Here is a 12356-nt window from a genome sequence, read left to right as displayed (position 1 = left end):
TCAGTAATTGAAACAAATATTATTAATATTAATTGAAGTTTTACAGCATATAGAACTGACATTGAATGCTCCGAGCGAGCTGTGCTGTGGTAAACATGGAACTTTTCCTTGACATGAAACGATAAATAATCAAACCTCGGATCCATTGCTTGACAGAACTCCCCGAAGCCTGCCCCATCCGCGATACTGATCGGTCTCATGTCCTTACAAATGAACAAAATTATTTTATCCGTTATGGCCTTGTCGTGTTGCAGGCAAAGTGCTTGCGGCGAGCAATGCAAAGTAACGTTAAGTGTCAAGACCTGACTGTTTAGCTGGAGTTCCACACATTATGCCATGCTCATTTGGGTGCACATTTTTGAGATGTGACCTCATGTTGCTAGTGGTCGAATGGTATGCTAACTGTATCTTAAATAGCTTGCATACAACTTTATCTCGCGGGTCAACAATTTTACCTCATTTTCTCTGCTGCGGTCGAGTTGGGCTCTGCACTTGCTGCCATCTTCCATGAAGACGCGTCAACTTTCAGCAGTGATGCTGTGCCAGACAGTGCAAATCCTGTGAGGCTGTGACCTGTCCCTGAACCCTCAGGCGCTCTAGCGTGCCCACTCGCAAAGCAGACAACCACGCCTCTACTACCGCGGGCCTTTTTTTCCAAATTTTTTTTTTATTCGAATATTAATTTTCACCTTCGAAATTCTTTTTTTTTTTTAATATTCGAATACATATTCGAATTTAGAATATTCGTTGACAGCCCTACTGGAAACACACAGCATCTCCCTGACATGGCTGCTTCAACACTAACTGCAGTTACTGAAACCACACCCTTTTTCTTAGCGTGAACATTTGGGCAGCATTATGCAAATATTTCCACATAGTGACATAGACATGTGGGGGTTTGTTTGAATGAGTCTTAACTTTGATAAAGAATATCTCTTTGGATTTGAGACTTTAGTCTTTGCTGAAAAACTTTGCACAAGTGCAGCTAGGGCAAAAGATGCTTTAAACGCAATGGATGGTCAACCCAAATGTTTATTTTGTTTAGTTAACAGAAGTTAATTGAGAAAGAAATTCTATTTGGCACTATTTTTGAGAGCATCCTCATTTTACAGCATTTTTACACAAGTGCCTAAAACTTTTAACAGTAGCCAAGGTTTCTTGAAGCATCTTGAAGACGTTGCCACATTTCTTCTGGATTTAGTCTGTCTCAGCACTGTCTGTCACTGTCTGGCTCCTTGTGCAAACAAAATTCTCACTTGATTATTGCAATTAATGTAAAGATTAATGTTTGGAGATTTAAACTGACATTTCCTTCTGACACACTACAGCAAAATATAGAAATAACATGAAAACATTATTATTATTTTATTTTATTTTTTTAGCTGGTGAAAATACTAGTGTCATATAACTTTGGCCAACACTGTAATTGTATGTTAATTTCTTATCTTGTTTTAATTATGTTTTTCCTCTACAGAATAAGGAATAAGTGTTTGGACTGTACCGACTTCCAAGACATGTGGACTAACATTAGCCATAATGAGGGACATCTGCTTATGAACAGGTAATGCTTATAATGCGTGACTGTATTGTTTCATATTAAATTTAAGAGCACCATTAGCTGGATCAGATCTGTTTGATTAGGGTTAGAGCTAAACTCTCCAGGACCGGTGTTGCCTATCCCTGATATAGAGTCTTTGTTTATTTATGTCTTTACAGAGTAAGGGATAAGCTTGGACTGTGCAGAGTTCTGGGAAATTTGCCTTGATGGGCATCTGCTCATGGACAGGTGAATATAACTGATAATGTGTGTTGTTTATTACTGAATGTGTAGGTTGCCATCATTTTCTTTTTGAAAGGGGACACCTTTAAAGAGCAAATGATGGCAACCTAAGTAGGTGGGGGAAGGGACAGTGAATGTGAAATTTTATACAGCTTAATAATTTATTTTCAGTCTGGTCCAAAGCATAACCCCTGCTGGACATTGTGCCGGAAGCTCCAGGGGGAGACCGTACTGGTATCCCCCTCCTTTGGGTGCACCCTTCACTCACTTTACAGAGATCTGACTGGGATCAAACCAGCAACCTCTGAGGCAGTGCTCATACCAGTGAGCCACAGATCTCTTGTCTGGAGATGTGAAGAAACATATACTTCACTGTTCACCTGTGAGTTTTATAGAAAGTATCAGATAAAGTCTTTAAAGCTGTGGTGTAGTGTTAGTGTCCAACACACTGAGGGGGGATTTGAACCCATGACTCCAGTGCATTCACATGTGTGATTGACATGTGTTTAGCCACTAGCACCACTGCAGCTTTCACAATGTGTGCTGCTGTTTGAGGCACTTTGTTGGATGCAATATGTGAAATTTTTAACATAAGCAGCAGTGGGATTTGAACTCAGGACTTCACAAGTGAAAGGCAACAACTTTCCCACTAAACCACCGGATCTTAGCAGGTACTTATGTTATTTGGAAATATTATTAAAATAACAAGCCGTAATATAAGATTAATAAATAATGTAACAAAACAATCCTAACTCTTGTATAAAGTATCAGATAAAGTCTTAAAAGCTGTGGTGTAGTGATAGTGTCCAACACATTGAGGGGGGATTTGAACCCATGACTCAAGTGCATCCATGTGTGTGATTAACATGTGTTTAGCCTCTAGCACCACTTTGGCTTTCACAATGTGGGCTGCTGTTCGAGGCAGTTTGTTGGATATGATGCAATATGCAAGATTTTTTTTTTTGACATAAGCTATAGTGGGATTTGAACACAGGACTCCAGTATTAAAACACAACACTTTACCTATTAAGCCACTGAGTTTTTGTGTTGGGGATACTATTTACATATAAATATGGTAAAATAAACCATAAAAAGTCTTATTTCAATAAATGCAGAATTTGAACAAAGATTTTAAATCATGAAAGGAAAACTATTATCTTGTTTTTTTCATGAATAATTAATAATTCAACCACAACACTTGATATTTAAGCCACTGAATTTAAAGAGTTAATTTTTTTTTCTGTATGTGTTAAAAATGTTGAAAGCAATAATGTATGTGAACAAAGGACTCCACTTGCAGAACAACTTGAGTTGAGCTGGACATGGCAAAGTTACTTTTTATTCTTAATTAATAGTTAATAATAAAAAAATAATTTAAAAATATTAGAAATGGCAGGATTTGAACCAGTATTCTCAAGTTTGAGAGATTTCCCATCTTCAGCTCACAGTAAATTTAATAATTGGCGTCATACAATTGTTTTTCGTTAACACTAAAAGAGAAACAGATAACAGTTGTCTTTCAGTCCTACAGAAGTAACTTACTTCATATTCACAGTGGGGCTGTCAAACGTGTCGTTCCTAACCATTCAAGCTTTACTATAAGTGCTGTCTGAATCTGCGAACAATCATACGAAATCATTGCATAACTGTGAACATCAGACGCTTAAAAACAGCCTAGGATTTCTTTTGTTTGTATTTTGGCCATGGCATGTGGCGTCCAGTTCAAAATATCGGACATTTTACTTCTCGTTAAGCGATAATCTGAGTCAATTTCCTGCTAGATTTCGTGTTTATCTGCTGCTCGAAATCCTGACAAAATTATAGATTTATTTGAACATGTATTGTGTCTTCTCGCCGATCCTCCTCCTTCAGTTTGGCGTCGTTTAATAAATCTGCTAACACTTACTGACCACAAGAGGGAGCCGCGGATCACGTTTTCACCTGTCTTACAGTCAACGTGATAAACAGGGATTATGCTTGAATATGTAAATGTTAAAGTAAACTAAAAGTTTAAATAACGAGTTATGGACCAAACTTGAAGTCTTTTTCAGTTTGCTGTCACTATAACACGAGTGTCTGGTGGGAAGGTAGCGTGCAGTTTGTCGTCCGCACCACTAGGGGCGCAAGTGGGCTCTGCTTCCGGCGAACTGTGCATCATTGACAGCATGACACCTGACAGCAGTGTCGACGACAACTTAAGACCGTTTTAAAGCCATGAAAGTGCAGATTCTGCCCATGACTGCTGAGTGACAGACTCGTAATGTGACTCAACAGCACATATTCAAGGATACAATGAAACAAAACCTTCATATACTGCGATAAAGTGCATGAATCGAGGATTCCTGTAAGTAACTTCTCTTGTAAAGTCCCTAGTACTTATTTAGCTGTTTTATTTTGTATTTAAGTTATTAAATTTAAGTTTGTAGTGAAGTATCATTATTCTGATTTCACAAAGCAGGTCTTTAATGTGCTTGCTGGAGTATTTAGGTGATGCTACTCTTTATTTGATACACGCTGTCATTCTGTGTTTAAAAGTCTCGGACTAATTAGTCATTTGACAGCTAGCTGAGCATGAATGAAAGCAGTGAGATCTTTAATGTAGGTTTACCACAGATTTCGTTAACATGTTGGCTGTTTTGTTAAACTCCAGAGTCAGACTTTAAGAATAATCTTGAGTTAGTTGTTGCATTGCATTGTGTGGGTCACAGAAAATATGTATATTATTTTAGGGCATCAAATCTCTGAATATAGATTTTTAACTTTATTGAAATGTAAAAGTTATACATCTTTTTAATTTTAAATCTTTAAAGGCAAGAAAATGTAACTTGATGTCCACTTGATCTATTTTCAGAGATTTATAATGCTTTTGTACATAGAGTATATATATGAAGAATTTATTTGCAGAAAAAGATAACTTTGATATCTGTTTTTGCAAATAAACTCTTCATGTGTCTTTCCTCTGCAGAATAAGGCATGTGGTTGGACTGTACAGAGTTCTCAGACATGCGGTCATTCACCATAATGATGGGCATCTGCTCATGGACAGGTGAATATAACTGATAATGTGTGTTGTTTATTACTGAATGTGTAGGTTGCCATCATTTTCTTTTTGAAACGGGACACCTTTATAAAGCAAATGATGGCAACCTAAGTAGAAGGGGAAGGGACGGTGGATGTGAAATTTTATACAGCTTAATAATTTATTTTCAGTCTGGTCAAAAGCATAACCCCTGCTGGACATTGTGCCGGAAGCTCCAGGGGGAGACCATACTGGTATCCCCCTCCTTTGGGTGCACCCTTCACTCACACACACCACACATTCATTTTACAGAGATCTGACTGGGATCAAACCAGCAACCTCTGAACCCATGAGGCAGTGCTCATACCAGTGAGCCACAGATCTCTTGTCTGGAGATGTGAAGAAACGTATACTTCACTGTTCACCTGTGAGTTTTATATAAAGTATCAGATAAAGTCTTTAAAGCTGTGGTGTAGTGTTAGTGTCCAACACACTGAGGGGGGATTTGAACCCATGACTCCAGTGCATTCACATGTGTGATTGACATGTGTTTAGCCACTAGCACCACTGCAGCTTTCACAATGTGTGCTGCTGTTTGAGGCACTTTGTTGGATGCAATATTTGAAATTTTTAACATAAGCAGCAGTGGGATTTGAACTCAGGACTTCACAAGTGAAAGGCAACAACCTACCCACTAAACCACCGGATCTTAGCAGGTACTTATGTTATTTGGAAATATTATTTAAAAAAATAACAAGCCGTAATATAAGATTAATAAATTATGTAACAAAACAATCCTAACTCTTGGATTTGAACCAATAGTTTTATGTACAAAAGCCAAATAATCATCCTCTGATCCACAAATGTCACAGCACACTGGCTTTTCTTTCATGTGTTTGTATTAGATATATGGACCAAAATGTTTGTTATAACATGCAGTGTTGGGATTTAAACCCACAATTTTAGGGGTATTTGTGTGTGCGATTAACACATTTAGCCACTAGTGCCACTCCAGCTGTCTCAACACGTGCTGGAGTTTGGGGTACTTTGTTAGATGTAACGCAATACATGAGCATTTCAACATAAGCAATAGGTAAATACAGTATTTACTCGTTTGGGGTGTTTGGATAGGTTATAGAGCCATAACAGAAAAACTGCTCAAACAGAAGAAGTCACAGAAACTCCTGAAGCTCTTCTCATCATCTTCTATGAGGCTGAGGAGCATTATAGCTCATTTATTATATTTATTCAGTATTTTCTGACTCATGTCCTGTGTTATTCATTTCACATCAGGTAAATATACATATATGAGTGCCATGTGTGGCACATCTGTAGCTGATAACATCAGGGAAGATTACATGGATATCAAAAAAGGTAATTTCCTTCAGGGACAAATAAACACCATTTAACTTTTAATAACATTTCAGACAAGGAGAAGCTGACACACACACATACTGGCTGTTGGAGCTATTTAGTGCTGTGTTTAGATTTCATTATAAATGTATTCATTTTTTGATTTAATTATGATTCAATTTCTGTTAGTGTTTTGTTAGTTTATTATTTGTTTTGTTTGTTTCATGCACGCTAGGGGGCACTATGGGTTATTTAGGTAAGCGCACGGCAGGGACTAGTAGGCACCAGGTTAGGCATATGGTTTTTTACCGGAGCGGGAGAGGCACAGGAAATTTGCTTTGTTCTGTGTTTGCTCGACTTCAGTCAAAAATAAACCACGTCTTGTTGAATTTTAATACTTGTTTGGACCTGATGTTTTTCCCACCCGCGTACACCAAAACCCACGGTGCATCAGTGGCCTTTTTGATTTTGTTTGATTTGAACTTTGACTTGAGTTCTTTTTTTTTTTTTTTAGTTTTGTTTGTTACTTCGTTGACAAACGGCCACTACACTGGCCAATGGTTTTCTGGCTGTTAATGGATTCTCCCCAGCACTGCAGATAATGTCTCCCTTATTGAACACAGCTGGACTGAATTTTCTCATTTGTTGATGTCCATAACCAAGCTGGGTATGTTTAATAAGGGAAAACATCTAAAAATTTCAAAAAAATGTCATTATTTTAAAGGAATTTTAAATGTGTAATAACACAAAACATTATGTGGTGGATGGATGTAAAAACAAAAAAAGGTTTTACAAACTTGCTATTGATAGGTTAAACATCACAACTTTTTGATAATGTAATCTCTCTAGCAATTTATTATTTGAAGTTACAGTGCATAGTCTTCTTTCACTCTGTGGTCCTTCTTTCAGGTGAAGGTGGTCACACATCATTGTTATCATTGTTAATGACTTCATCCTAGGCTAGAAGAGTGTGAATAGGCATTTTTTTAATAATACATTTTCCTAATAACATGAGAAAGAGCTGACACTTATCCCAACTTTTCAAACCCTCAAATCTTAAGTAATGTACGAACACAGATAGCACACAGTGAAAACAGATGTGCAAGCATTTCTATGTTGCTCTTACATTGATTATTTCTCATGGGGAATATTATTGCAGCAGAATTCTGATTCACACATTTTCTATACATTGTTACTGCCACAAGTCTTTCACTATTCTGCCCTCTTGTGGTAAAATATTGCAAGTGCATTTCACTTATGTAAATATTATCAAAGCTCGAAAGCCTAAAAATGCGAGAGAAATCAGGGACCAATTGCACAGGGTGTGTTGTAACGGGATCAGTTGTAACACTGTCAGTTTGACCAATCAGAAACAACCTACGGTGATGTCATCCATTTCGTACACTCCCATCTCCATTTTGAGTTAACAGCAGAAGTGGAATGTGTCTGTGAGCAAGATATTTGAAAAAAAAATATTTGCTGGGAAGAAAGGATTTATTATTATTATTATTATAATCAAGATTATTTTTTGCCTAGCATTCATTGTAATGTAGATTTTAAAAATGACTTGCATAATATTAATTAGCAATTTCTCTAGTTTAATTTGATTTTAGACATTAATGCTAACTTCAAACCCACCTGCAAAAAAAGAGTTCGCTATGTAATGGTTGTTCGGGGTGTTCATTAAAAATGGTAGGAACACCAGGCAAAGGGCAAGAAAGAGACTGGTGTCTGGGAAGGGACAAAAGAAGAAAACAAGCAAAAAGCCCAAGTCCAGTGACCAAATGTGTTCTGATTCGTATGATGATGAGAATTTCTGCATTGTGTGCATGGAACACTTTGGAAATAATGTAGGTCAAAAGAAGAGTGGGTCAAGTGTGTTTCTTGGCAGTTCTGGGCCCATGAAGGGGCAGCCATCTACATTTGTCACAACTGTGAGACTGACTGAAACCTTATGAGATATACACTATACACACACAGCAATTTGTTATAGTGTTAAGTTTAATGTCCCATAAGAAATACACTACACTGACACACACGGGCATGTTAGTGTTAAGTTTAAAGTTCCAAAATGAATATACTATACGGACACACTGACATTTGTTATAGTTCTAATTTTAAAGTTCCACACACACACTTGATATAGTGTTATGAAAATTCTAACAAACTACAACACACACAGCAATCTGTTAATAGTCTTTACATTTTTCATTTTTGTTTTTCCATAAAGTTCTTGCATTATCTGGAAAGGGTGGATATTTTGTTTCACCAAATTACCTTTTATTGTTTCATCTATCCCCAGCTAGTGTTAAAACCACTGATCTATATATGACATACAGTATGTGTCTGTGTGTTTCTCTATCCAGTAGTGGAGTAGGTTGTAACAACGAAACTCTTTATATTTGACATTAACTCACATAATCTGTGAGTATGTAGTAAAAGTTGATGTGAGTTTTATTTGTAGCAGACAAAAGTGGCTACAGTGTCAAAGTTTGAGAGGTCTGGCATGAACAACCACTAAGTTACCGACCCTCAAACAAAAAGTGTTACTATCATCCCGATCTCCCCTTAACATACACAGCCACCATGTTAAAAGGGTTTTTGAGAACTAATCTGACTGACTAGAAATTAGCCAATGGGCAGTTTATCAGTCTTGCTTTTTATATTTAAATTAGACAATCTACCTTTTTGTGGAACTGATTATGACCAGTGAAACAAATAACTTGTAAGACTAGCCTAAGCAGTTTATCCAACCCGACCCTGAATGATATGCTGCATTAGATGAATCATATTTAGAGGCAGATGTTCACACGCGCACGTGCTCCAGTTGTGACCGCGAGGATCAGCAGTGAATCGGTCTGCTCTGGTTTACTGGCTGTCTGTGGAAGTTACACCGGAACATTACTGTTCACCGCTCGTTACAAACAAACTCCGAAACCTCTTTACAACCAAACCGGCGTTTTTATAGAAAATCTAACTTTATAAACGACGTTATAAATAAACGACGTGATTTTTTATGTCGTGTTTTTTTTTTAGGTGCGTTTTTTACGCGGTTGTTAAGGCGTTTTGACTAAGTTACCGCGACGATATGTTTAGAATGAAGCAAAAACTGAAGCAAACGTTGAGTCCATAAATCTGAGCAGTTTGTTTTTCTTGTCCTGTAGCTTCGTAGGAGTGTTGACCTTAGACACGTTAAAACTTTGACGCGTTTCGTTTCGGTTTTAGGTTTTTGTCCCTTATGGCCGCTCTTACTTCAGCTCTTCTAGTGATGCGCTTACAACAGAGGCGCGCACGTGCGCTCGCGACGCTCTCGACACCGACGCACTCGAGTTCGCTGCTCGCGGGACTGACGCATCGGTACGTACCTGCGCCACTCCACACAGTTTATTTCTTTAACAACACAGACCTGCGAATGGCAGCGAGCCTTATATGTTGTGTTTTATAATATGCTCCTGTGTTTTCGGGTTGGTTATAGATTGTTGTTTTCTCTTCACATTTAACTGTGGATTGATTGTGTTCATGTTAACAAATGTGTTATGACTAGACCCTCTGGGTACATGAATGTGATATACACTTGTGAACGTGTAATACTGTGCATATTTAAAGAGATTCATTTATAAACAAATCCGACAACTCCAACACATATAACGTTACAACTTCGCTGTTGGAGATTAAAAGCAGTGCAGAAGGATATGTTAGACAGTAAAGGCCATGTCTATACAGATAGGTACGTCTAGTAACAGTAATGCCAATGTGCACAAAGAAACAGAAGCATATACAGACAAATAAGAGTGATTACCAGCCGTGTGTGAATAAAGGTGTATATTTTCAGTTGTTTGCTTATGTGTAAGCTGTTTTATTCAGAAGTTACTCAAATGTGTTTTTAACAGGTGTTTGTGCAGTTCAGAGGCTGGTGGGGCATCCATGGCAGAGGAACCTTTAGTCAGCGCAGGGAATAACTTCCCACTGGATTACAGGCAAGAGCAAGATGTTACGTGTTCCAGGCGGGACTCTCGTGGGTGCTTTGTGAACCCCTGGACAACATGGCAGTTTCCCTCCTACAGCACCATCGCTCGCCTGTTCCTCACAGAGAGGAACAACAGTAATGTTCCCAGTGCCAAAGAGGTAAACACACACACACACACTCTCTCTAAAATGTAAATATATTTAAATCTGTTACATTTTACATTAATTAATGCATTATAAATAGATATAATTGTAAATATATAATTAAAATTCTAATTTGATATAAATGTCTTTAATACAAAATTATACATACATTAAAATCAAATCTAATTTAAACCATTAATAAAACCTGACATAATATTCATGAGAAGAAATACATACATTTTGTTGTTTAAAAGGAAAAAAATGTTTTTGTGTTGTATCTTAAGGTTCTTGACCGTGAGTTGCCGATTCAGGAGCCATACTTCGTGCAGAGGCCAGACCAGTGTGAGCAGACGGGCCCATCTGTGAGAGCGACCTGGCTGGGTCATGCCACAGTACTGGTGGAGATGGAAGGACTGGTGTTTCTGACTGACCCCATGTTCAGCCAGAGAGCATCTCCAGTGGCATTCATGGGCCCAAAGCGTTACCGTGATCCACCTTGCACCATAGAACAGCTTCCTCGCCTGGACGCAGTGGTGATCAGTCACACACACTACGATCACCTCGACGCAGACTCTGTGGCAGCACTGAACGCTCGCTTTGGTTCCAGTTTGCGCTGGTTTGTGCCACTCGGGTTGGCTGAATGGATGCAGAAGACAGGCTGTGAGAATGTCACTGAGCTGGACTGGTGGGTGGGAAATGGCATTCCCGGGCACGACAGTGTCACATTTTTTTGCACTCCAGCACAGCACTGGTGCAAACGCACTCCTGTGGATGACAACAAAGCATTATGGGGAAGCTGGACAATCATAGGCCCCCATTGTCGTTTCTTCTTCGCTGGAGACACGGGATACTGTTCGGCATTTAAAGAGATTGGAAAACGCTTCGGACCATTCGACCTGGCTGCCATCCCGATTGGAGCGTACCTGCCCAGGTAAGACTGTAAAGAGCAGTTTGATTCCTAATCTAGTTGTCAGATCAACCTTATTTGATATTATGAATGTTGTTGGCTCCTTGATGAATTACTTTTGGTCCTCTTTTGTCAAAAAAAAGTAGGTGTGTGTTTTAAGTACATTTTGAAGTACATTAATGATACAACTTGTGTTCTTAGAGGAATCATGAAGTCTCAGCATGTGGACCCTGAAGAGGCTGTTCAGATTCACATGGACATTCAGGCCAAAACATCACTGGCCATTCACTGGGGGACGTTTGCTTTGGCCTATGAGGTATGAGCCTGTCTGTCTCTCCCATGTTCATTCTCTCAGTGTGCTCGGCCTCCACTGAGCTGGCCAGCTGTCACTGCTCTGATTGTGTGTAATTGTTGTCCAGCTGTGTTTGGGGAGTCCAGTCTTTGTTGTTGTATTGCGTCAGGCTTTACTGCTTTGCCTACGCTTTCATGCTTCTCTGAGGGAGAGTCTAGCCCGAAGAAGCATTTAGAAATTTTCTGCCATATAATTTTACAGATTTCAAACTACATGCTGTTCTGTTGTTTTCTCTCTCTCTCAGCATTATCTTGACCCTCCAGCACGTTTGCGTGAGGCTATGGTGAATCATGGATTGAATCCAGATCTGTTCTTCATTCTTCATCACGGAGAGTCAAGGAAGATCGACCACAAAGACACACACTAAACAGAAACCCAGGAAGTATGCAGATACATATATGTGATGATGCTTCACACAGGCTGCATTTTCATAAATTATTTTACAGCTGAAGATTGTGCTGATCCGGTGGCTGGACTCTGGATTTAATGCAACATGAATGTTAAAAAATGTATTAGATTTCTAATATAATTTGTCACTTAAAATATCATGCTGTAATCATAATAAAAGAGTATCTGAATTTAACTTCTGCGGACCGGAATAACATTGGACAGGTGAGTTCTTACCCGAGGACCTAATCGGTCGTAATTGCTCATAAGATGCAGAAGAACCAAACCTTAGGAAATTCACTTTATTTGCAATTGTTTAATAACATCATTCCTCAGATAAAAATGCAATATTACAGGAATATACAGCAGAGATTAATTTAAAACTTCCTGTCAAGAACCATACAATCTAAAGATATTTTTGAGTTTTTATTTACTGGTAGCGTGCGTT

At 38.5% G+C, this 12356-nt stretch overlaps 1 protein-coding gene across 3 annotated transcripts; it reads left to right on the top strand.

Moving 5' to 3' along the window:
• The first annotated feature begins 1495 nt into the window (after positions 1-1495).
• napepld (N-acyl phosphatidylethanolamine phospholipase D) lies at positions 1496-12104 on the top strand. Of its 3 annotated transcripts, XM_059511304.1 has the most exons (7): positions 1496-1561; positions 1717-1786; positions 4746-4826; positions 10043-10277; positions 10547-11193; positions 11371-11485; positions 11766-12104. In XM_059511304.1, exons 2-7 carry the CDS (start codon positions 1779-1781, stop codon positions 11886-11888), a joined length of 1209 nt encoding a protein of 402 aa, XP_059367287.1. In that variant the 5' UTR covers positions 1496-1561; positions 1717-1778; the 3' UTR covers positions 11889-12104. The 3 variants fall into 3 exon arrangements, with proteins under 3 accessions (XP_059367287.1, XP_059367286.1, XP_059367285.1); XM_059511303.1 differs by lacking the exons at positions 1496-1561; positions 1717-1786 and adding an exon at positions 3936-4124; XM_059511302.1 differs by lacking the exons at positions 1496-1561; positions 1717-1786; positions 4746-4826 and adding an exon at positions 9224-9509.
• Positions 12105-12356: the final 252 nt, after the last annotated feature.

The sequence above is a fragment of the Carassius carassius genome, chromosome 26 (assembly GCF_963082965.1).
Source record: "Carassius carassius chromosome 26, fCarCar2.1, whole genome shotgun sequence".
In the NCBI taxonomy this organism is placed as follows: Eukaryota; Metazoa; Chordata; class Actinopteri; order Cypriniformes; family Cyprinidae; genus Carassius; species Carassius carassius.
This window is presented reverse-complemented; position numbering and strand designations above follow the sequence as displayed.